This window comes from Enhydra lutris, unplaced genomic scaffold (assembly GCF_002288905.1).
Source record: "Enhydra lutris kenyoni isolate GAN:26980312 unplaced genomic scaffold, ASM228890v2 scaffoldscaffold73, whole genome shotgun sequence".
Taxonomy (NCBI): domain Eukaryota; kingdom Metazoa; phylum Chordata; class Mammalia; order Carnivora; family Mustelidae; genus Enhydra; species Enhydra lutris.
Window position 1 is genome coordinate 2,546,798 of NW_019154157.1, and position 25,811 is coordinate 2,572,608.

Sequence of the window (25,811 nt, forward strand, 5' to 3'; positions counted from 1 at the left end):
CCGGCAAAGGCAGGGCATGGGCTCACATCTATATATGGTAAGGTATTTGGTGATGGGAGGGTATGGGGTGAGGGCTCCTGATACTCCTGTTTCCTGCATAGGTATCGGGTTACCTAAGGAGCCATGACCTGGGCATATACCCTTTTGGCAGGAGGGTCAAGGGTTGAGGAAAGGCGGGGAGGGGGCTGGAAGATGGCGGCCCCCGCGGTTATTTCTATTGTTCCTCCTGCATTCCTGGAACCGCAGACCCAACAATATCTATGGACTCTACTTCATATCTAAGAACTCTTTGCCTAACCCCAGAGCACAAAGATTCTCTCTAATGTTAAGATTTGAGGGTCTAAATTTTTCACTTATTTTTATGATCCTTTGGTATAAGGTGTGAATATTAGTTTGAGACTCATATTTTTTCATATAGATGTCTAATGGTTTCAACTACATTTGTTGAGAGTGTCCTTTATTTGAGCTGCCTTGCTTCTTTCTGTAGGACTGTTTTGGACTCTCTATTCTGTGTGATATATATGTCTTTCTCTTCACCAATCCCACACTATCTTGATTACTTTAGCATTATAGTAAGTTTTAAAGTCAGATAGTGAGTCCTCCAATTTTCTTTTTAAAAAGATTGTTTGGGTTATTCTACTTTCTTTGTCTTTCACATAAATTTTAGAACCAATTTGTAACAACAACAAATATAAACTCCTACTGGGATTTCAATTCAAAGTGTATTAAATCTTTTGGCCAGTTTGGGGGAAAACTGCCACCTTTACTCTGTTGAATCTTCCAATCCATGAATATAGTATATCTCCCCATTGAGTTAGGTCTTTGATGTCTTTCATCAGTGTTTTGTGGTTTTCAGCATATAAATCTTAATGTATTATACTGTATTTATTCCTAAGTATTTCAGTTGAGGGAGAGCACTGTGAAAAAAAATTTTGATGTTGGTTTCCAATTGTTCGTTGTTGGTACTATATAGAAATAGAATTGATTTTTGTGTATTGACTTTGTATCCTGTGACCTTGCTAAGAGCATTTTTGTAGAATCCTTGGCAATCTATATATAGACAATCTTGTTGTGTGCAAATAGAAGTAGTTTTATTTCTTTCTTTCCAATCGGAATGTCTTTGATTTATTATTTTATTACACTAGCTATGACTTCCAGTATGATGATGAATATGAATGATGAAAATGGACATTCTTGCTTTATTCCTGATCTTAGAAAGTGTTCCATCTTTTACCATTAATTGTGATGTTAACTATAGGCTTTTTGTAGTTAAGGAAGCCCTTTATTAAGGCAGTTAGGGAAGAGTAAGAAAGTATTTTCTCCCCTTCTATTTACTGAAAGAGATGTGTGAATTGGTGTTATTTCTCCTTTAAATGTTTGGTAGAGGGACGCCTGGGTGGCTCAGTTGGTTAAGCCGCTGCCTTCGGCTCAGGTCATGATCCCAGCGTCCTGGGATCGAGTCCCGCATCGGGCTCCTTGTTCTGTGGGGAGCCTGCTTCTCCCTCTGCCTCTGCCTGCCACTCTGTCTGCCTGTGCTCGTTCTCTCTCCCTCTCTCTCTCTGACAAATAAATAAATAAAATCTTTAAAAAATAATAATAATAATAATAAATGTTTGGTAGAATTCACCAGTGAAGCCATTGGGACCTGGACACTTCTTTTTCAGAAGGATTTAACAATAAATTCAATTCTTTTAATAGTTAAAGTGACTACGTTATCTATTTCATCTTGGATGAGTTTTGGTACTTTGTGATTTTTCAGGAATAGCACCATTTCATCCAGATTGTCAAATATATGCGCATAGAGTTATTTGTATTATTCCTTATTACCTTTATTATCTGCAGGGTCCACAGAAATATCACTTTTTCATTCTTAATGATGATAATTTGTCTTCTCTCTTTATTTTTTTGTTAGTCTGTCTACGGGTTTACCAATTTTTAAAATCTTTTTAAACAACTACCTACCATGTTTTTTATTTTCTCTATTGTTCTTCCCTTCCCTACTTCATTGATTTCTGTTCTTTATTTTTTTCACAGTTCTACTTGTTTCAAATGTATCTTGTTCTCTTTTCTAATTTCATAAGGTAGAAACTTAGATTATTGATTTCAGACCTGCCTCCCACAAATTTTTACATACTGCATTTTCATTTTTGTTCATTTCAGAATGTTTTCTAATTTCTCTTGAAATGTTCTCCTTTACCCATGTATTACTTAGAAGTGTATAGTTTAATTTCTAAGTATTGTAAATTTTACCACCAGTTCTCTGTTACTGGTTTCTATTCAATTACCTCATGATCAGAGGACAAAAGTTGTATGATTTTATTTCTTTTAAATTTGTTAATGTTAACTTTACCATGTAGGATGTGGTCTATCTTGGTGAACGTTTCATGTGCACTTGAGGAAAAAAAACATCATTTTGGATAGGGTGGTCAATAAATGTCAGTTTATTGATTGATGATGATTGATGGTGGTTTCAATTCTTTTATACTTTGTTTTTCTGTTAACTTGTTCTATTGATTACTGAGAGAAGAGTGTGGAAATACTTAAAAGTATGGATTTGCCTATACCTCCTTTCAATTCTCTAAATTTTTTGTTTCATGTATTTTGAAGTTTTGTTGTTAGGTACATACATATTGAGGACTGTTATGTCTTTATGGTAAATTGACCTTTTTTCAACATGCAGTGTCCCTTTACCCTTCTTAATTTTTTGAAGTCTACTTTGCCTGATATGACTATAGCCACTCCAGCTTTCTTTTAAGTAGTATTTGCATGATACATCTTTTTACATCCTTTTTCTTTGAATCTACTGTATTGTTAGATTGAAAATGGGTTTCTTGGAGCACTTGGGTGGCTCAGTCAGTTAAACATCTATCTGCCTTTGGTCTGGGTCATGATCCCGGGGTCCTCAGGCTCCTTGCTCGGCAGAGAGCCTGCTTTTCCCTCTCCCTCTGCCACTCCCCCTGCTTGTGTGCTCTCTCATCTGTCTTTCTCTTTCTTTCTCTCAAATAAACTAATTAACTAATTAATTAATTAAAAATTTAAAAAAAAAAGAGGGGTGCCTGGGTGGCTCTGTTGGTTGAGCACCTGCCTTCAGCTCAGATCATGATCTGGGGAACCTGGGATTGAGCCCCACATGGGGCTCCCTGCTCAGTAGGGAACCTACTTCTCCCTCTGCTCCTCCCCCCTGCTTGTGATTGCTCCCTCTCTCATACTCTCTCTTTCAAATAAATAAATAAATATTTTTTTTAAAAATGGTTTTCTTGTAGATACCATATAGTTGGGGCTTTTTTTACATATCTAATCTGTCTTTTAATTGGTGCATTTAGACCAAAATTATCAATATTTGGATTTAGGTCTGCCATTTTGTTTTCTGCTTGTCCTCTGTTTTCCTTTTTCCTGCCTTTTTTTTGGATTATTCAATATTTTTAAAGTATTCCATTTTAATTTTATATAGTTTTTTAAGAAGTGACACTAGATAATATACATACTTAACTTTTTAGGATCTGTTTAGAATTAATATCTTAAACCACTTTCCTCTGATGTTCAATGGATAATGTATTAGTTTTATCTACCTGCTATAACAAATTACTATAAACTTAGTGGCTTAAAGCAATACCTATTAATATTTCACAATTTCTGTTAGTCAGAAGTCTGGTTGGGCTTGACTGAATCTTTTGCTTAGGGTCTCACAGGCCAAAGTCAAGATGTTTCATAAGGCTGAAATCACGTGCGTTTTTTCTTACTGGAGGCTCTGGGAAGGATTCTGTTTCCAAGCTTTTAAGCTTTCCAACCTTTTTGAACTGAATTCAGTTCCTTGTAGTTGTAGGACAAAGGACCCCATTTCCTTACTATCAGCTGAAGGTTGATCTTTTCTCCTAGAAGCTGCCCACATTCCTTCAAATGCTACCAAGGGGGTTGAGTCCCTCTCACACTTTGAATACCTTTGACTTTTCTTTCTGTTGTATCTCTCTGAATCTAGCCAGAGAAAATTCTCTGGTTTTAGAGGATTTGTGTGATTAGGTTAGGCCTGCCCAATAATCCAGATAATACTTATTTTAAAGTCCATAACCTCAATTAGATCTACAAAGTCATGTAGAGTAACACTCACTGTTTCCAGGAAATATGGCAGGGACATCTCTGAAAGGAATAGGCATTCTGACTGTCACAGTTAATTTCTATTGATCTATCTTCAAGTTCACAGACTTCCCTCTATTATCTCCATTCTGCTACTGAGGCCATTCAGGACATTTTCAAAACAATTTTTTTAAAAGATTTTATTTATTTATTTGACAGAGATCACAAGCAGGCAGAGAGGTAGGCAGAGAGAGAGGAGGAAGCAGGCTCCCTGCTGAGCAGAGAGCCCGATGCAGGGCTCCATTCCAGGACCCCAGGATCATGACGTGAGCCGAAGGCAGAGGCTTTAACCCACTGAGCCACCCAGGTGCCCTGATATTTTCAAATTTTGATGAATATAATTTCTTAGTTTTAAATTTTCTATTTGGTTATTTTCCGTATCTTCTATTTTTCTGCTAAATCATTTTGTCTTTTCATTTGTAAAGTCTTTTTCTGATAATTCCATCTAGGTCATCTCAGTGTTCAGACTTACCTGGTTCTTTGTATGGAGAGTAATTTTGGATTATATCCTGAACATTTTGAATATTATGTTTTGAGACTCTAGGTTGGTTAAATCCTATGAAAAATGATGAGTTTTGTTTTAGGAGGCAGTTGACCCACTGAGGTTCAGTTCTGATCTGCCTCCTGTGGACTGTTAAAAACAAGACTGTTAAGTACAGACAAAAAGGTTGATATCCAGGATCTATAAAGAACACCTCAAACTCAACACACACAAAACAGACAATCATATCAAAAAATGGGCAGAAGATATGAACAGACACTTCTCCAATGAAGACATACAAATGGCTATCAGACACATGAAAAAATGTTCATCATCACTAGCCATCAGGGAGATTCAAATTAAAACCACATTGAGGGGCGCCTGGGTGGCTCAGTGGGTTAAGCCGCTGCCTTTGGCTCAGGTCATGATCTCAGAGTCCTGGGATCGAGCCCCGCATAGGGCTCTCTGCTCTCTAGGGGAGCCTGCTTCCTCCTCTCTCTCTGCCTGCCTCTCTGCCTGCTTGTGATCTCTCTGTCAAATAAATAAATAAAATCTTTAAAAAAATAAAAAAATAAAACCACATTGAGATACCACCTTACACCAATTAGAATGGCCAAAATTAGCAAGACAGGAAACAACATGTGTTGGAAGGGATGTGGAGAAAGGGGAACCCTCTTACACTGTTGGTGGGAATGCAAGTTGGTGCAGCCACTTTGGAGAACAGTGTGGAGATTCCTCAAGAAATTAAAAATAGAGCTTCCCTATGACCCTGCAATTGCATTACTGGGTATTTACCCCAAAGATACAGATGTAGTGAAAAGAAGGGCCATCTGTACCCCAATGTTTATAGCAGCAATGGCCATGGTCACCAAACTGTGGAAAGAACCAAGATGCCCTTCAACGGACAAATGGATAAGGAAGATGTGGTCCATATACACTATGCCTCCATCAGAAAGGAAGTATACCCAACTTTTGTAGCAACATGGACGGGACTGGAAGAGATTATGCTGAGTGAAATAAGTCAAGAAGAGAGAGTCAATTATCATATGGTTTCACTTATTTGTGGAGCATAACAAATAGCATGGAGGACAAAGGGAGTTAAGAGAGGGGGTTGAGGGAAATTGGAAGGGGAGGTGAAGCATGAGAGACTATGGACTCTGAAAAACAATTTGAGGGTTTTGAAGGGGCGGGGGGTGGGAGGTTGGGGGAACCAGGTGGTAGGTATTGGAGAGGGCACAGATTGCATGGAGCACTGGGTGTGGTGCAAAAACAATGAATACTGTTATGCTGAAAATAAATTTAAAAATTAAAAAAAAAAAAACCAAGACTGTTAGATCCCCCAATAATGGGTCCGTGATTAAAGGAGCGAGACTGATATAAAGCGAAGGTCAAGGAAAGCTTTATTCTGCACCAAGCATCAAGAATCAGACCGAACGTTCGGGGCCGCACCTCTTACAAGAGAGGGTGACCTCTCTCTGCTTCACAGACTAGCTTTTAAGGGTAAAGGCCATGTGGTTGGGCCTGGCCACACACAGGTGGCCAATGAAATTGTTACAGAGAAAGCTACACAGTCATGCTAGGTGACCAATTGAATTACAATTTACGCTAGTAGATATTCGAATTAACCTATCACCTCGGTCAGAATTGGCGCCCAAAAGGCGCCCAGAGGGCGGTGCCCATACTCCTTGGTAACTAGGGAGACAGTATGTATCCCCCCACTGATCAGATGTCTCCACCTGGCATGATCCACTCTGGTATTTGGGCTTTGTTACCTGGGGCTGGTTTCTGGGACTTGTTTTTAAGTAAGTCCCCTGGGGGAAGGGGAGCAGGGACAGTTTAAGGGTTAAACAAAAAGGTTATTGTTTAACAGATGGAAGCCCTCTGGCTAAATAGGTCCTTACAAAGACTATGAGCACAAAATGGAGTCATTTATGCTAAGCCTCATGCCACCAAACTGAGACTTAAATTAATTACAGTTTTGGCCCAACCAGAAATGGAATCTCAAACCAGTCTATCAGGAGTTGCCTGATCAGGATGCCTGGGTGGCTGTCAGTTCAGCATCTGCATTAGGCTCAGGTCATGATCCGAGGGTCCTGGGATCAAGCTCCACATTGGGCTCCCTGCTCAGCAGGGAGTCTCCTTCTCCCTCTGCCCCTCCCCCCACTCCTGTGTGCTCTTTTTCTCTCTCTCAAAAATAGATAAAATCTTTTTTTTAAGATGAAACAGGGTGTTTCTTTTTTCTTTTTTTTAAAGATTTTATTTATTTATTTGACAGAGACAGAGAGACACTTGAGAGGGAACACAAGCAGGGAGAGTGGCAGAGGGAGAAGCAGGCTTCTTGCTGAGCAGGGAGCCTGACGTGGGGCTCGAACCCAGGACCCTGGGATCCTGACCCGAGCCAAAGGCAGGTGCTCAATGACTGAACCACCCAGGTGCCCAGAAATAAATAAAATCTTTAAAAAAAAAAAAAAGGAGTTGCTTGATTAGTACTAGTTAGATAATCTGCCTGATAGATCCTTGCCATCCCCTAAAGAAAAATAACCTTGCAGTAATCTACCCACTTTTTTGCCTAAAATAACTTACTTATACCTAATCCCTTCTGCCTAAAAAAGTCTTTCATTTTATACAGCTCCTTGGAGCTTCTTTCTTTCTGGTAGTTTGAATGCTGCCAGATCCATGAATCATTGAATAAAGCCAGTAAGATCTTTCAAATCTACACAGCTGGTGCACCTGGGTGGCTCAGTCGGTTAAGCATCTGCCTTCAGCTCAGGTCATGATCACAGGGTCCTGGAACTGAGCCTCATGTACAGCTCCCTATTCAACAAGGAGTCTGCTTCTCCCTCTCCATCTGCTACTCCCCCTGCTTGTGCTCTCTTGAACTTTCTCTCACGTGAAAAAACAAATAACATCTTTAAAAAATAAAATAAATAAAATCTACACAGTTGAATTTTGTGTTTTAAAAGGACCATGGTGGGGTGCCTGGGTGGCTCAGTGGGTTAAAGCCTCTGCCTTCAGCTCGGGTCATGATCCCAGGGTCCTGGGATTGAGCCCCACATCGGGCTCTCTGCCCAGCGGGGAGCCTGCTTCCTCCTCTCTCTCTGCCTGCCTCTCTGCCTACTTGTGATCTCTGTCAAATAAATAAATAAAATCTTAAAAAAAAAAATCTTAAAATAAATAAATAAATAAATAAATAAATAAATAAATAAATAAATGGACCATGGTTCCTGGCACCTGGGTGGTTCAGTCGGTTAAGTATCTGCCTTCAGCTCTGGTTGTGATCCTGGGGTCCTGGGATCAAGTCCCGCATCAGACTCCCCTGCTTCTCCCTCTGCCTCTCACTCTCTCTCTGTCTCTGTCTCTCATGAATAAATAAATAAAATCTTAAAGAAAAAAAATGTCTTTCAAAGGGTCATAGTTCCAGTGTCAGTTCAATTTTCAAAACTTTGGCAATGTACTTTACATCTATCCTAATTCTGTACCACCCAGGGGCCAGTCTGGGTGGTCTCCCTAGTTTAGTTCTGAAAGTCATTGGAATACTGTTTAGACTCAGATCCATGCCTAGAGCCTGGCAGTTCATATGCAAGTTTATAGGCTCCATTTCCCCAGCTCCCTCCTCTCCAGGATCTCCCCCACATTTTGGGGTCTTCAAGGCTACCCATCCCCAGGTCCTCCATGTGGGAATCAGAGCTTTTGGTTTCCCTGCTCTGCTGCAGACATTCTCTGACTGGGTCTGCTCTGGAGCCAGGTGAAGACAGAAAAGGCAATGGGAATTCCTTCCCCTGCCCCACGCTCCCTCCCTCCATACACACTTTTCAGACCAAGGCTCTTTTGGTCTGAGGGAAGGATTCCCCTCAGGATTTTAGGTGCTTTCCCAGCTGCTCCTGCCCTTGCTGCTGCCCTGAGTTTATTTATTTATTTATTAATTTTTTTGACACACAGCAAGAGAGGGAACACAAGCAGGAGTGGGAGAGGGAGAGGGAGAGGGAGAGGGAGAATAGGCTTCTGGTGTAGCAGGAAGCTGGATGGCGGGGAGGAGGTTGGGGGGAGGCTGGGGGTGGGGTAGTGGGTGGGGTGGGACTCAATCCCAGGACCCTGGGATCATGACCTGAGCCAAAGGCAGACGCTTGAGCCACCCAAGCACCCTTGCCCTGAATTTTAACTTAAGTACGAGGCTTGCCTGAGAGCAGGGCAAAAGAAGAGTAATGGGAAAAAGAAAAAAAAGGGGGATTTCTCTTACTCTGTCCTAAAGGGGCCCTTCTTTCTACTCCTCAGACGAGGAAGATAGGGCTTCTTGGAGTTTTTTCTTCCATGCCCAGTGCACTGTTCCAGGAGTCATGCTGCCTTTGAGACCAGGCCAGGAGATACAGGAACAAAAAACAAAACAGGAAGCTCACTGCCAGATTGTTTATACTTCAAGTTCTGATTCCCTTCCCCAAACCACCTGCTACCATTTCATTTTCCGAGTCCTCAGAAAGCTGCTCCATTCAGTCCCATGTTTTTGGTTGCATTTGGGGGAAGGACAGATGATGCTTACTCTATCTTACTCAGAACTGGAACCCTAAGAAATTTATTTTTAAAGATATATGCCCATTTGTGGAAAAAGAAAAACAAATATAGTCTATCTATAAGACTATCTTGAAGCAATAACCAAGTCAACATTTTGGTATAGTGGCATATTTCCTTCCATGCATTTTTTTTCATAGTTGAGGAAATATAGTTTTGGATCCTCCTTTTTAAATTATTCTTTTTAATTTTCTGAATTGGTTGTGGTAGGATCAAAAGAGTCACATCTGGGGCACCTGGGTGGTTCAGTGGGTTAAAGCCTCTGCCTTCAGCTCAGGTCATAGTCTCAGGGTCCTGGGATGGAGCCCCGCATCAGGCTCTGTGCTCAGCAGGGAGCCTGTTTCCCTCTCTCTCTCTCTGCCTGCCTCTCTGCCTACTTGTGATCTCTGTCTGTCAAATAAATAAATTAAATCTTTAAAAAAAAAAAAAAAGAGTTCACATCCTAAGAGGAAGAGGTTGAGACTGAGGGCTCTTGGGAGGGTCCAAGTCCTTTTCCCAAATAGTTCACTCTGTTCCTTCAGACTCGGTAGGGTGACCCTTGATTCAAACAACCTAGGAAAAGTAGGTCATGTGGGAGCTTTAGCATAATGCTGAAATAGGGAAGAATGAAATGATTCTCACAGCCCAACATCCTGGCTTGGAGCAGGGATTCCAGGTCTCTGTGATTTTATGAACCTTTAACTTTCCGACTTTAAAAGTACAGAATTTCTTTCTTTCTTTATGCTGAATTAAATAATTAAATTTGGCTTACGAAGTTTCTGTGAAGTTCATGATACCCTGTCAGAGAAATAGTGACATGCTCGTGGTCCTGGAAATTTCCCTGAACAACATCTGTTAAGATGGCGATCTCATTACAAACCCCAAGGACACATAGCTCTTGACCCTACAGCACACAAACCCTCCTTACCTATATCCTGGGATGTTACATCCAAATGCCCTAAGAATCCATCAATCTCACATCGGGATTTAGGATCTATATCACTTAAGAAGCTGGAAGAGAGTTGAAAGGTGGGTTTTCATCCTGCTTTGTGACTTCAGGCAGACCCTGGAATTTTTCTGGAATTCTGCCGACTCCATAAAAATGGGAGTCTCAATGGCACCTATAGTGGCCCTGAGGATGTGTCCCACAGACCTCCAATGACAGCAAGTAAAACCAACCAAGGGCAGTGTGAAATCTATCACCACATTTCTGCTTAGGCTAGACTTCCCTCAGGCTCCTCCTAGACAGTTCCCGAGCACAGCAGGAATACTGAGGCAGACCCATTCCTGGGAGACATGGGGCTCTTCTGGTTGCCTTCCTTGGCTCAAGGGCTCTGATGGCCTTGCTGAACCTTCCTTAGACCACAGGGTGGTCAGGAACGCTTCCACCCAACCTCACTCTCTCCTCCACTCAGAGTCTTACATCATGGTCTGACATCTCTCCCAGCCTTCCCAGCTCCCTTCCCATGTTCTCTGGCAGATGTTTGCCATCATAATACCCTTGCACTTTCATTCCATCTTGGTGTCTGCTTCTCAGAGGATCCAAAATAAATCACCATCCTGCCCACCTCTCAGAAGTGCCTAGAGACACCCCAAAGCAGAAAGCTTTCAACACATGTAAAAGCCTCTTTCCACAAGTGTTTCTAGAATTCCCCTTGGCAAAACATCTGTAATGCTTTCCCCTGAAGAAAAGAAAAATTGTTTTGCTGCCTCAGCTGGGGGATACCGGCTGGCAACTTCTGTGGGTGACATTCCCTGTGAACCTGGGCCGGACCCTACAGACCTCCCCAGCTTCACACCCTGGCTCTGAGTAGAAATGGCAGGGAAAATGGCAGGAAAATGGCAGAATCCTCCCAAATTAGGAGATAAGGCCCAAGCCCTGCTGTTTCCCCTTTGCATCAGATTTGTGCTATGGTCTGAATATTTGAAATTTATATGTTCAAAACCTAATGCCCAAGATGATGGTATCAGGCAGTAGGGACTTTGGGAGGTGATGAGGGCGTGAGAGCGTACCCATCATGAATGGGCTCCATGTCCTTACAAAAGAGGCCCCAGAGAGCAAGTAGCCTCTCCTGCCATGTAAGGATACAAAACCGTGACCCAGAAGAGGTCCCGCCCCCCAGCCATGCTGGCACCCTGACCTCAGACTTGCAGCCTCCAGAGCTGTGAGAAATAAATCCCTGGGGCACCTGGGTGGCTCAGTGGGTTAAAGCCTCTGCTTTCGGCTCTGGTCATGATCCCAGGGTCCTGGGATCGAGCCCCACATTGGGTTCTCTGCTTAGCAGGGAGCCTGCTTCCCCCTCTCTCTCTGCCTGCCTCTCTGCCTGCTTGTGATCTCTGTCAAATAAATAAATAAAATCTTTAAAAAAAAAAAAAAAAGAAAGAAATTCATTCCTGTCGTTTATAAGCCACCCAGCCTGGGGCACCTGTCACAGCAGCCTGAGCAGACGTAGCTCATCATCGTGGCTCTTCCTCCTCCTCAGTTTCCTCATACTATATGACAAGGATTGGACTAGATTTGTGGGAAGTTTGGCAGAGGGGCCTCTGGGGTGAGGGGCTTCCTCGTTCAGCTAAGGAGCCTCAACTTTGGCTTCTTTGATACTGGGCTCCGGCATAAGGCACATGGGCAGGGTTCGAACACTAGAGAAAGTTCATGTACCAAGAGAAATGCCCAGTCTAGGCAGCAGGTAGTGCTGCACAAGAATCTACCCAGCTGGGTTGCTGGCAAGGCTGGGGGAAGGGGGAGGCGCACGTGATGAGGGGGCAGAAGGAGGCCTAGATTCTGGAAGGTTCCATCAGCCCCAGGCAGCAGGGGGTGGCTTCATCTGGCCAGAAGAATCACAGGGAGTGGGCTTGGAGATAACAAAGCATCCAGGGCTTCAAATACCAGGCGAAGGAGCCCAGACCTTCTCTCAGCTGCGAGTGGGGAGCACAGAAAGCAGCCTCCGGCCCTCACTGAGCAGACATTTGCCAAAATGTTCACTGTGGGCAGGATCATAATGTGCTATATCTGGGAGGACATGGAGGTGTGGCCAACAAAATCCCACCTGGAGCCTCGTTCCCTGTGGCCCCAAGCTGTGTCCTTCTCGGTCTCTCGAACATTCGCTGATATGGCAGCCAGCCTGAGCTGACCTCACAGAGCCCTCCTTCTTGGTATTCCTGCCCTTAGGGTAGCCAAGGTAGGAGGGCCCCTACTGAGTAGGGTTGACCTAAGATATCAGAGAAATGACAGCATTCAAGTTAAGTAATAATTGAAGATATTAGAGAAAGGAGTGTGACTTTTGAAATTGGGTCACAAAGGACATTGTGGCTTTTGGCTCTCTTTATCACTCACTCTGAGAGAAGCCAACCACCACGTCATGAGGACACTCAGGATGCCCTGTGGAGAGGCCCACGTGGCAAGGAACCGAGGCCACCTGCCAACAGACGAGTGGATGACCCATCTTGGAAGTGGACCCTCCAGCTCCAGTCAAGCCTTCATATGAGCCACAGCCCTGGGTGACTTCCAGAGCTATTCCACTAAACCAGTCCCAAATACCCGAGCCCCAGAAACTGTCAGATAATTCACGTGTGTTGCTTTAAGCCACAATGTTTGGGGATGATTTGTTACCCCAAATCTACACAGCTGATGGTACTCTGTGCTGTGCCCAGGACACTGTCCCCACTGTCCTCTGGACCACAGTACCTCTTCCTAGATCTCTCTACAACCTGTCAATTCCCCTTCCGTTTCCCCTCCGCATAGGATCCAGAGGAAACTAAAGGGCCACTCTCAAGAAATATGTGTTGAACATCATGGCTCTCGCCTGCTCACGGCCTCTCCCGTGGCTCTCCAATGCATCGGGTGTTCTTTCCAGGAAGTAGCAGGGGCAGTGCGATGGTGGAGTTTCTGGCTTCCCTGAGCTGATGTGGGAACAGATCAGAGAGCAAGAAGAGCCCTTGTTTGCTCTGGCCTCTGGAATGACAATCCCAGGGCCCCCTGGGGAGGCAGGGAGGGGCCCCCTGGCAGCTGGGGCTAAGACAAGGCAGGAGCTTTGTTCTGAATCCACAATGGCAAGACGCCCAGCACAGACCCAGATCCTCGGCTTCCTCCAAAGCAGGGCAAGGGGGTGGGAGCTGGGGCATCCCTCCCACTGTGCTCTAAGAGCAAGCCCTGGGGTGAGGGGGGGGCTCTCAATGTGCAATGGAAGACTGAGCCGGAGGGAAGTGGCTCCTATGAAAAGCCTTGGGGAGGAACTAGGAGTTCTGTTAGTTCTGTTGTGAGTTATTCTGCTAACATTTCTTGAGGACCTATTGGGTTTCAGGCACTACTGCTAAGCACTTGCCACACATTAGCCCACTGCAGGCCCCTCTGAACCCTCCCATCCCCCCAGCTAGCCAGGGTTCAGTTCTACTGCTGCCCCCCACTTAACACACAGAGGCACAAGAGGCAAAGGCCCTCGCCCGGGGTCACACAGCTTAGACACACCAGAGCTGGGGTTTGGACCCAGGTCTGACCCCTGTTCTTGGCTAGTATTCTCTTTCACCTACTCTAGCCATGCCAGGCACTGTGCTGGTGCTGGGGAGACAGTGATGAGCAGGACAGCTGTCTTGCCTTTCCAGAGCCCAGTCTGGTGGAGAAGAGAAGTGACAAACTAGTTCTGACAGTGGGATGGGCTCAGTGCCCCACTTGAGTGCAGGGAGCTGGGGGCACCTTTAGCTGCAGCTCTTGACTCAGCTTGGCATGGGGCAGGACAGCAGTAGGGGTAGGAAAGAGCTTCCCAAGGAACGTGACCTCTGTTCTCCTGGGCACAAGGCTTCCCAGCAGGGACTGCGTACAAAGACTGAGTCCTGAAGAGGTGGAGTGACTTGCCTGAGGCAATCAACTAGTAAGAGGCAGAGCCCAGAGGGGCAGTGGCCTGTGATGGAAATCACCCATTAAGCCCTTCCCACCGATTATTCCAGCAATCCTCACTGCCCACTCCCCATGATACTGAGAGACCAAATGAGAGGGTCCACACAGCGAGGAAGGGGGCCAAGATACAAGCCCGGGTTTTCTGATACAAAGCCCAGGGAGGGCTTTAAATATGACCTTGAAGGAATATCCTCAATGCTGGATAGTCCTGAGTCTGGTGACAAGTCCATCCCCGGGTCAAGCAGGGCTCCAATTCACCCTGGCCCTGCGCCCATAGCCACCAAGGGCTGGCTCTGATCTGATGGGGTTTGGGGGCTGGGGCAGGCTCACCCTTCCACCAAGCATTCCATGGGTGTCCGGGAGCCAGGGCGAGGGTGCTGCAGGGAGGCTCCTACTTGGGCAGGGGACTCCCTGGAAAGAGAAAAGGGTCCAGAGTACTAGTGAGGCTCTGCTCAGGCAGAGACATCTGATCCATCCTGTCTGGCCAAGCCTCAGAGGGGAGGCTGGAAATGCCCAGGCTGCACAGGGACAGGGCTGGGCCAGCGGCATCTCTGAGTCACAGGCAGGGTGGGTAGTGAGTGACTCAGCCTGGGCCCACTTCCCCTCCAAAAGGCCAGCCTGGGTGGAGACCAGGGCCAGGAAACCCTGAGCCTGTCCTTCCCAGGCCAGGTGCCTGTTGGTAAGGACGGGAGGTAGAGCCCGAGGAAAGGAAGTGAGACAGGAACCTGGTGAGGCCGCGGGGGCCAGATCCTAATGGTCTTGTGGTCTGGGGCAGGAAGTTCTGACTTTAGCCCAGGAGCAGTATAGAGCCCCAGAAGGTGTGTGTTTTAGAAATAACCTTCTGGGGCTATGTAGAAGGTAAAGTAGAGAAGCTAGAGCAGAGCAGGGAGGAAACCATTGTCACCATGAAGAATGTGAGCAATGGCAGCCTGGCTAGTAAGAGAAGGGGGCCCAGACAGGCCCTGATGGGTAAGCAGGAATGTCTTTGTTTCTGGGTAGGGGACCTAGCAGCCAACAGGCCCAGAGCTCTCCCTGTATTTCCTTGGCTGTCACCCTGAGGAATGACACAGTTCTACAAGCAAAAATAGTTTATTTGAGGATGGAAGACCCAAAATTGGGAGGCCTAGGGGTGAGGCTACAGCAGCTGCCTGGAGTTGGCATAGATGACCCCAATCCCCAGGGGATCCTAGCAACAAAGAAGCCCTTCCCTGGGCCCCCTAGCTACCTCCCCCACTTCCTGGAGGAAGGATTGTGCAATCGCCAAGAATCATCATCGTCGTCATCAGAACACGGTGAGGTCTTCAAAGTTTGGCCAGCAATTTTTGGAGTAGTAGTTGGTGCTCATCGTGATAATCAGTCCCTTAAGCACAGTGACTGTGCCAGGTCTGGACCCACCATCCAGTGGTGAGTGAGGTCCGTGATGAGAGGCAGGCAAGGGACAGGAGGTGGTTTCTCTCTGGGAATCCCCATTCCAGCCTCCAAGATGGTCCTTCCAGAAGGCTCCCCCACCACCTCTCTCCCAAGGCCCCAGTGGCTGCCTGCTCTCTGCTTTTCCCATGGCCATTGGCCAAGGTTGGATTCAGGCTGGGGCTGATCCAAGGAGCCCAGCTGGTCCCTTGGTCTCAAAGACCTTTGCCAGTCCGGTCCCTCTGCCAGAAGGCCCGGCGGGCAGCCCAGGAGGCCACGAACTCGCAGTTGTGGTAAAGGAACATTCCTGAAAGGGTGAGTGCAATGCCCACGTAGCTGAGGGCGCTGAGGCGGCTGCCAAACAGGAGTCGGGACAGGACGAGATTGCCCACGACAGTGAGGTTGCCCAGGACGTGGACGGTGAGGGCGGAGGTGAGAGCCAGCAGGGAGAAGCTGGCCAAGTTGTAGAGCACGGACAGTGCGCAGCTGAGCAGGACGCAGGCCCAGAGGTGGGAGCTGGTGGGAGCAGGTGGCAGGGCCATACCGGCCTCCAACACCAGGGCCGCACCCGCCAGCAGGCAGAAGCTGGGCACCGAGGTGGCATACAGCAGGGTCACCGCGTCCAGCCTCTCCTCCTGTAACAGGGCACCTACAACCAGGACAACAGCCATCAGCACCCAGAGGTAGACAGCTCCCCCAACCCACAACCTGGACGACCCCGCAGGGGCTCCGGGGCCCATCAATCACCCCGGAAGCCTGCACCAATCCCTCAGGCGATATTTGTAGCTCCTGCTCCTTCCCATGACGGTCAAGAATCCACCCATGTTCCCTTGGCTGTGACCTATACCCACTCCTTACCAACTGGGACCTGGCACTTAACCTCTGTGTCACCTGCAAAGGTAGGCGACAACACCTCACACATGGTGTTGTTGTAAAGATTAAAAGAGAGGACACAAAGCCTTTGTAGGGTAAGTGCTCACTCAATGTAAAAAGGTAAATTAATAAGGCTGTTTTCATCCACTTCCAACTGCCTTCCACAGCCTGAAAGGATAATCCGCTTGTGATAGCCAAAAGATAAAAAAACATGAACTGTGGCTCCAAAAAAAAAACTTCGGAGGCTTCCCAGAACCTGGAGAAAAATAGCCTAGTTTCTTAACCAGCTCCAAAGGCCCTGTACCAAGTGACCCTGATCCACCTTTCTTGATCTCCGTCCTTACCCACCCCCCCACACCGCAGCGCCCACCACCACAGCAGCAGACAAGCCAGCAGAAGGTCCCAGCTCTGCCACTTCCTAGCAAAAAAAAAAAAAAGTTTTATGATAATAAATTGGAGTCAGATGGTGGGTTCATTCATTGCTTCATTCACTTATGACCCCTGGGATGAATGACTGGCAAACAAGAAGAAAGTCATTGTTTGCCCTTGGCTGTCCCTCCCTGTTTATAACTCATAATCAACATCTTTTGCTACTACCAACACTAAGTCTTGTCAAGATGAATCCAGGACTAAGCAGAAACCTTTTGGTTTTGCAAGCAAAGAGAGGATCGTACCAGCTTGCATATGGGCGAATGTGTGCCCGAGTGTGCATGCGTGTGTCTGTGTGTGTGTGTCTACGCTTATATATGTTAATACTCAGCTGTTCACAAAGGAAGCAGTGCCCATCGTCAAAGTTGGGTGAAATGACAGTATTTGCACACCAGCGATGATGTTCTGGGGCCTTCTCCAAGCTTGAGTGGAGAGAGATGAGTAATTGATCGGGGCCCCCTCCCGGGGCTCTTGGAGCCTCTGTGCATTTTCTGACACACGCTTTCCAAAGAGCCATAGGGGCGCTTACTCATAGGCTAGAAGAGGAAAACTGTACTTCTCTCTCGATTTCATTTTGATGTTTTGGCTTTGTTCTCTAGGCAACTGTCCCTCCGGCTCAAGCATTTCTAGAAATGAACAGATAATTGGAATGCCTCCTGCTCATTCACTCCAAATTTAGCACTATTACAAGCAAGCAGCACGTGGCTTGTCCGTTAAAGGTCCCATCATTAGAAGGTGTTGAGGTGAACTTCACCTTGAAGTTCAGCCTCCGTGATGTAGCCAGGCAAGAAGGTCCTAACCTCCCCACCACCTCCAGTGCCTTGTGCCCATTCTGCATCCCACCCAGCCTCTGCCTGCTCTCCCTGCAGCCGAGGGAAAGAACAGTGGTCCTCTGCCACAGGCCACTCGTCCCGCCCAGGGCCCCCAAATGCCAGCCTACGGTCCTGCCTTCTGAATGACCCCTCCCCGCCTAGCCCCATCAAACCCTCTATTCCAACCTCTCCTTCTCTAAAGGCAATTTTGTTTCAGCATCTGAACACACCCAGGCTTCTGCCACAGACAGACAAATGTTCTTTAGACCCTCTGTTCCGCTGGCTGCTGGCTTAGCCCAACTTTGCTCCATCACTAGCTGTGTGACATCACACAAGTCACTCTAGGCCTCATCTCCTCGTGTGTGACAACACCCCTGCTCACGGGAGCATGCGAGGCGCTGAGCCCAGGACCTAGTGCCCGGTGGCGACTGCTCTCTACAAGAGCTGTCATGATCCCCACACTGCCCCTGCTGGCTGCCACCCGGGCCCCTGGCAAGGCGTGCTTCTCACTCCCAGAATGCCCTTTCCTCTTGTCTCCTCAGGAAGCAGAAACCACCCCTGACCACACCTGTGCCCACCTTGGCTCTAGAACTTTTCTCCTGTCCTTGAAGTCTCTGCCTCTTGAGTGCATCTCCCCACCGGCCTGAGAGCTCAAGCAGGGACCAAGTCAGACTGCTCTCTGCTGCAGGTGGGTTCAGCAAGCTGGCACCCCACTTCCCAGCCTTTCTGGGAGCGTAGCCCCACCCTGGCCTGCAAGTGGCCCAGATTGTAAGGAAGTGACCAGCCCTGCCCATGGCTGCCTGGGTGCTCCTCTTCTGGCCTCTCACCCCTTCTCCATGGAGTCTGCTCTCAGCCTGCCATTTGCACTCTAGTCTGAATCTGGAGCCCCTGGAAGTAGAAACCTCCTCTTGTCCAAAACCCATCTCACTTCCTGGCTCCAGTCTGTTCCCCCATCTCTGCCAGGCTCCCAGCTCGGTTGGGGGGGTGCCCTCCAGCCTCCTAAGCTCCCTCCTTAGCACCCTGAGCCATGTACCCTAACCAGCCTGCCAATTCTGCTATCAGAACCATTAATAACCTAACCATTGAAGGAGTACGTGGCTGTGCCAGGCTTCAAGGCTGGGTACTGGGGGACATGGAGATGTCCAAAGCCAGTCCATGCCCTCTCAGCGCTCCTGTCTGGTGGGATGCAATCAGGTAGCCAAGTGGCTACAATACGGGACATCACAGTTGTGAGAAGGGAAGCAGAGGATGCTGTGGGAGCCTGGAGGACACACCTCACCCACCTTGAGGGCCAGGCGGTTGACACTCGGGAGAGAAGGAGGGAGCTGGCAGAAGCCAAGAAACAGACCAATGCCAGGCACCTGCTCTTTCATGCCTGAGGCCTAGGTGAGAAGCAGGCATGCTATGGGCCTGAAGGCTGGGGCCTTCCCAGCCTTGTGACCCTGCCCCAGGATGGGGTGGGGGTGGGAGGGCAAGAGGTCAGGTTTCCCGCTGCCGACTCATGCCCAGAACTCAGGCCCAAGCTCAGTCACCAGTTCTCATGTAACCCGAAGGCAAAAATAGAAGGGAGCTTTGGCCCGGCCTCAGGGCCCAAGAGGATGGGGACAGGGCCTCCGAGTTCTGACTCTGAAGATGCCAGGGAATGGCTGAGCTCTGATTTCCACCTTCCCTTGCCTGCAGGCTGCCCCCAACCCCAGCCCAGGGCTCCCTTGAAGCCCCCTCCTTCTTCTCCCAGGCCTGGGTCACAGATCTCAGGGCTGGAAGGGGGACACAGCAAGACGCCCATGGAACTCCATCAACTCCAATCCTCCTCCTCTGAACAGATAGGGAGACTGAGGCCCGGATAAGACCCAGATCTGCTCAAAGCTGACCAGCAAGTATGAGCAAAGGTGTGGCTGGATCCCAGGCCTCCCCACCCCGAGTGGGCATCCTGCTCTCCCCCACATCTCCCTTAGGTTGAGGCAGAGAGACAGTGGGGACTGAGACTCAGATGTCCCTTGGTAAGACAGACAGGAAGGCATTACCGTCACACACAGGGATTTAACAGGGTCTAGGCCTGGAGCCTCCACCTCGCCTTTTGCCCAGAGCCCCCCATCTCCTTTCTTCAGAGGTGAGGTGACCTGGGACAAATCATGAACCCCTAGGTCTTGGTCCCTGGCCTAGCAAATGAGAGTGAAGGTGGTAGTTGCCATGGCAATTCAAGGTCAACACCCAGCATGGGGCCTGTTACATTGCAGCTCCCAATAAACATAGCCCTTTCCCAAACTCCTCGGCTTCCAAATCCCAGCTCAAGGTCTCACCCTCTTTCTCACTCCTGGGTCCCCACTATCAGATCTCCCTCGGGGTCCAAGGCCTCACACCACATCACTTGGACAGCACGGAGTCTGACTACCTGGGGTCAGATCTTGCCGCTGCCTCTCACTAGCCACGTGACCCAGGGCAATTCTCTACCCGTCAATGGACAATACAGTGACTTCCTTCATCAGGGCAGTATGGCCAGATCCAATGAGATAAAGGGCCTGACAAAATATGAGACAGATCAACAGCAACTGTTATCAAATATCAGCTGGAGTCTAGACCCTAAGTTGGGGGCTTTGGATTCTCTGCGCTGTCGGTCCTTTCCAAGCCTCAGTGTCTCCCTTTTCCAAAGGCATGAACCTCAGTTTCTCCGTCTGGAAAAAGGGATAATAGCCATACCCCCCTCAGGGCCATCCAGGCCACACACCCACCCCAAGCCCCACCTTCTCAGCCGGTGGCCCAGGCACTCACTCTGCTGTATGGACTTGAGGCCCCGGAGGCAGGTAGCAGCCAGCAGGAAGCCACAGCCCGCGGGTGGGGTCCGGAGCTCACCAGCCAGGCTGCAGGCGGCCCCCAGGCAGAGGGGTCCCATGGCGGCAAATTGCAGCGGGTGGTGGCGCCGGCCCAGCAGCAGCGCCGACAGGGCCAGCGTGATCAGCGGTGTGGTGGTGGTGGCCAGCTGTGCCAGGTCCAGGGGCACAGAGCTCAGGCCCACGTTGCCACAGGCCATCGAGGTACCAAAGGTGAGGCTGAGCAGCAGCACTTGACGGCAGGTGTGGCGGGGCATGGGACGCTGTGCCCCCCAGCGGCACACCAGTGCTGCTGCCAGCATGTGCAGCGCAGACAGCAGCAGGGGCCGCCCGAAGCCGTGCACAGTGAAGATCCACTTGTTGAGGCTCGACATGCTGGCCCCTGCCAGCAGCCACACCAGCGCTGCCACTGCCACCCGGGCCCGGCCAGGCTGCCCAAGGGCCTGGGGGGTGTCGGGGCGCCACTCGGGGGACCCAGCCACCCGTGCACCACTAGTTGCTGCCACTGCCTCTGCTGAGGTCATCCTGCCATCATGGTGCTCCAGCAGGCAGCGACACATCCGTACCAGTGGGTATGGGGCAGGAGGACAGTTCCCCAGTGACCAGCTCTGGGCCACCAGAGAGTCCCACTCTGGGCCAGGCCAGATCCCAGTTCCTCAGATTCTGGGCCCAGTCTTAGGTGAGGACACTGCTTCTTGTCCCAGGCCTGTGCCAGCTAAGGTCTGGGAGCTATGCTGTGCTCCTGGCTCCAGCACGGCCAAACCCAGGCCGAGCGGCTGGCATGCCAGGCTCTCCGGTGCTCAAGCTGGCCTAGTACGCTGCAGGCACCTCTGCCCAATCCCAGGTGACGTCCCCACTCTTCGCGCTTTTAAGCCCACTCCACGATTAGATATAATCCTCGTTCCTTTTTCTCTTCGATCCAGACTCCGCGACCTACGGCTGTTCAGGCCGGGCCCAGGCCCGGCAGGGGCGATCCGGGCACCGGCTCCCGGTGCTGCCCGGTGGTCGCGGCTCGCTTCCTCCGACAATGCGACCAGGCCCAGCGGCTAGCTGACACACCGGCCCGCGCTCAGGCCGGTGCCAGGCGACGAGCTCGCTCGGCTCGGCTAGGCTCCGGCAGGGCCTGCGCTCCAGCTCCGGCTCCTGGCGGCTCCGGCTCCCAGCGGCTCGCGCTGCGGCTCGCGCTGCGGCTCCCGCGGCAGCTCGGTCCAGGCTTCAACCCCCGCCAGCCCCGCAGGCGAGGCCCCGCGCTCTTAGGCCCCGCCTCCACCGCCGCCGCCCGCGCCCCACCCGGAAAGTTGAGGGGAGCCCACAGCACCGCCCCTGGCGAGGCCCCGCCCCCGGAGCCAGGAGCGATATCTCGCTCCTCCCCCAAGCCGCCCTCTCACAGCCCCTCCTCCATCCTCCTCGTAGTCCCTCCATCAGCGTAGTCCCTCCATCAGCAGAGTCCCCCAGCTGGAGTGGCCAGGTTGCCTGTCCCCCCCTCCCCTACCAGCGAGGGATCAGGACCCTCCACACCCAGCGCCAAGGCAAGCCCCTGATAGAGACCAACGCAGGGCGGGGATAGTGAGGTGCCTTTCTGAGGGAGCCCGATAACCACCCCCCCAGCCTCACAAGGGACTACATCTTCAAGGACCCCCACCCAGGGACCCTCATCCCAGGATCAGTCTCGGGGCCACTCGATCTCTGGCCACAGTTATTCCGTGGGACCTCAGCATCCAGAAGAGTTGGACCACCGGGCCCCTTAAGGCCCCTCCCTATTCCCAGCACTTCCTCCCTCTCCCAATCCAGGGCCGGCCCTCCTAGGCAGGCACAGGGAAACTGAATCACCAAGGCCACCCACATTTGTGGAAGCCGGGTACCAGCCAGCATCTATCCCTGGCCAGCAGCCCCTGTCCCATCCCCTGGGCACTCAGAACTGACTCACAGCTAAACTTCCTGGGGTCCACCCTCTGCCCCAAGTCCTAGCAGGACAAAGAGCCCCGGGAGGGCTGGGAGCCAGAGCAGCTGCCACTAAGCCCTTGCCCCTGTTTGGGTCTCTCCTTTCCCATCTGAACGACGGATGCTCTCCTTGCTCAGGGTTGGGTAAACCGCGCACCCCAGAGCAGAACAAGCTGATTCGCATTCCAGGCTGGACCCTGGACTCTGAGTTCTGGAGTCCAAGTGCGCAGAAACCAAGGTGGAATGCCTGGCGCAGGTTGGTGCCCACTGCCAGCTGCGAGCCTCTTTTCTGACGTCAGGCTTCCTTCCCTGCAGAAGTTGCCCACCGGAACACAGCTCACCCTTGGCCTGTTGTCTGACCAGCAAGTCCTGAGGACACCAGCGTGTCCGGAGGAACAAGACCGCAAAGGGAACCACTTAGCTCGGTCCGCGGCGCCGCCTCGTGGTCAGACAGCGGAACGACAAGTGTCCCCCAAGCTCCATCATAATCACTGGACAAGGATTTGCACAGCCTATGTCCTCTGCCTCCCCCACCCGGTACCCCCGGCACCCGCCCTCATTTTCACCGGAGACCTGGTGAATCAAACGCTCTCTGGTGGGCCCAGGAATCTGCATTTTTACATTTGCCTCTGGTGATTCCGATGCCTGCTGGAGCCTGCAAATAGCTGGTTAATGGCCCAAATTCTAGGACAAGGGGTTTCCAGGTCAAGGACTCAAATAAAGGGGTATTTAGACAGGGTTCCTCCTGGAGGGGTTGTGGGAGAGAACTGAGCTAGCCAAGGGGCAATCTCCCCCCACCCCCACTTCCTGAAGAAGAGTAATCAGTGCCCCCTAAGGATTATATTCTTTTTCAGATTTTGTCATTTTCCAGGAAGCTTCCTTTAATTAAAATTAAAGTAATTTAAAAACTATTAAACACCCTGACCTTCTCAGAGCAGGGAGTGATACACAGTGTTTACAACTCTTCCAAGCAGCTCCTACCTGCCATGCCTGATAAGGGGTAGGTTAGAGGATTATTCAAGATGAGGCCTGATTGGGCCATGGTGGGATGGACAGAGCTGCCCACATTGTGGTGGGGGGCAAGGGAGAGGCTGAGGGCACAGCTCAAAGCAGGGACTGTGCAGCCTGAGTGCAGGTGGGGGATTCAGACTAGGTCTGTCTGGGACCAGAGCCCCAAGTTGTTGTTTTTTTTTTTCCCCTATGATTCTCTTTACTTGAGAGAGAGACAGAGACAGAGCATGAGCAGGGGGAGGAGGCAAAGGGACAGGGAGAAGCAAACTACCCACTGAGCAGGGAGCTTGAGGCTAGGCTTGATCCCAGGACCCTGAGATCATGGCCTGAGCGGAAGGCCACTGAGACACCCCCTAGAGCCCCAGTTTTTAACCCGCCTTGACTTGTAGACCCCAAGACTCTCCATAGGATTTTCCCCTATGCAAAAATGGGGCTGTTTCATGGTCCTTGGGTTCCATCCAAAAGCCCAGAGCCCCCCAGAGCAGGCTGCTCTTGCCCACAGACTCCCAAATCCCTCACATCCGACTGCTGCCCTTTGGGGCCCCGCCTGGAAGCAGGTGATTCAGGAAGGGACTCTGGGGGCCACCAGGAGAAGAACCCATTTCTAGCAACTGGGCTGCAGAGGCTGTGGGACAGACCTCTATCATCACTGCATGTCCCTAGATAAATCATTTCACTGCTAGGGCCTCAGTTTCCCCACCTGTGACATGAGCTCACAGGCATGAACATGCTAAGCAAACCCAGGTGCCATCCCAGGATTGTGAGAGAGGAGAAGTGGTCTGTCTGGAGGTCTACAGATCTAAATGCCGGTGAGACACAAACCTGGTTCTCAATCCCCAGGGAGGGCTTCTGTTTATCAGACTCTCACTATGGGGCCCTGCACCAGACATGCTTGTGCTCTCACCTACACCCCTTCTCAGGGTCCAGCAGATTGTGCCAGGCTAGACACCGGGCCCAGAATCCATAGGTAGGCTGGGCTGGACAGACCCCCTCTCTAGGCTTTGGGACATAGGCTGAGGAAGCGAGAGGGGGCTGGGGAATTGAACTGGAAGGTGACAGAGTCACTGCTCGGGCCATACTCAGAAGAAGCTGATGAGGGAAAGACACAGAGACTAGTGAGCATGGTGGAGGTGATAGAATTTGAGCCCTAACTTCCATTTCCCTACCACCCCTGACTGCCCCTGAGTTGGTGGGCTGGGTTTTTTCAGCCAATATCCTTTGATCTGAGTAGGATTCAGTAGTTTCCTGCTCCTCAGAGCCAAACACACCCCAACTAAAATAGTCCCTTTGGAGGGTAGATCACACCCCATTTGTGCACCCTCAAATGCCCAGTGCAGGGGGGTCCCTATCGTTCCTGTCCATCCTCTCTCTAGCCTGGCCTGAGACCTGCCACTGCCAGTATCCTCTCTGTGGGAGGGGCCTGTGGCTTCCTCACCTGGTGTCTTGTCCAGTGAGGAGGGAGCCGGGTACTGAAGTGGCAAGTACCTAGGGCCTGTGGTCAACGGGGGAGGATCTGGGCTCTGCCACCTCCAGGTCACACAGCCTGGACAAGGTCACTCAGCCCTCTCTGAGTCTCCACCCTTCTTTGACAGGACTGTAGAAGAACCACAGAGCCCAGAGCAGGTTCTGAATCCTCTGAGAAGCACCCCTGATGGTGATCAAGAAGGGACAGTGAACAAGCCAAGCCCTCTGGGGTCCTGGGCTCAGATATTTCATCTTGAAAACAGGCTGCATCTCTGTGTGGCTTTCTGATATTCTGATGATTATTTCAATATATGAATTTTTTAAATCACCTACTTCCCCTCCCTCCCCAGGCCCCAAATATTTGAAACTGGAGCTCTAGAAAGAGGCATCTATGTAACACTCTTATCAGAGAGCCCCCATGAAGGCAGGCCCCACTTCCTAACCTCAGTGAGGTGGGGCATGTGGGGTGTCTTCCTGGCCTGAACCCTACTTCCCAGAAGTCAGCCCAGAGTTCAGGGCCCTCCCACTAACAGGCAAGGTCCCTGGCCCCAGGCCACTGAGGCCTGGGGAGGTACCCTGTGTTGGGGGGAAAAAAAAATGCTCTAAGCTCCTGGGTTCTGCCATGTAATTAAAAATACCTTGGAAGCCCCCCAATTTTCAGTGTTTGAGTGCAAGAGCCAGGAGGTCACCTCAGGCCAGGCCTGCTTTTCTTCAGCCATGTCCCCCACCTGACATTGTGGATGAGTCACACGCCCTTGTTGAGTACCAATTTTCTTATCCGCAAAGCAGAGATGAAAACAAAAATACCCACAAACTCAGAGTTGTGCGAGGAAGCGTCTAGCAAGGAGGTATTCCCTCAACAGTAATCAGTGTTGGCACCGCCAGCAGGGCTCCCTCCCAGCCCCCTCCCCCGCCTTCCTGTGCTGCCCCCAGGGGCCCCCTCTTTCTGTGCTCCAGCCCCCTGGTACTTAGTCGTGAGCTTGAGGCATCGGGACACCAGG

General features: G+C 50.1%; 1 protein-coding gene across 3 annotated transcripts; it reads right to left on the minus strand.

Moving 5' to 3' along the window:
• Positions 1-15,120: 15,120 nt before the first annotated feature.
• On the minus strand, positions 15,121-21,524 carry LOC111160093 (solute carrier family 35 member E4). Of its 3 annotated transcripts, XM_022522927.1 has the most exons (3): positions 20,336-21,524; positions 17,563-17,565; positions 15,121-16,101 (listed from the first exon to the last, which is right to left on the minus strand). In XM_022522927.1, the coding sequence occupies exons 1-3, from the start codon at positions 20,952-20,954 to the stop codon at positions 15,668-15,670; spliced, it is 1,056 nt and encodes a 351-aa protein (XP_022378635.1). In that variant the 5' UTR covers positions 20,955-21,524; the 3' UTR covers positions 15,121-15,667. The 3 variants fall into 3 exon arrangements, with proteins under 3 accessions (XP_022378635.1, XP_022378634.1, XP_022378633.1); XM_022522926.1 differs by lacking the exon at positions 17,563-17,565; XM_022522925.1 differs by lacking the exon at positions 17,563-17,565 and having other exon boundaries at positions 20,308-21,524.
• Positions 21,525-25,811: the final 4,287 nt, after the last annotated feature.

Excerpts from the sequence above, each read along its gene's own strand:
- LOC111160093 (XM_022522925.1), bottom strand. The coding sequence starts at position 20,954 with ATGTGTCGCTGCCTGCTGGAGCACCATGATGGCAGGATGACCTCAGCA. Across the intron at positions 16,102-20,307 it reads CTGGGCCACCGGCTGAGAAG|GTGCCCTGTTACAGGAGGAG; the intron begins GTGGGGCTTGGG and ends TCCTGGTTGTAG.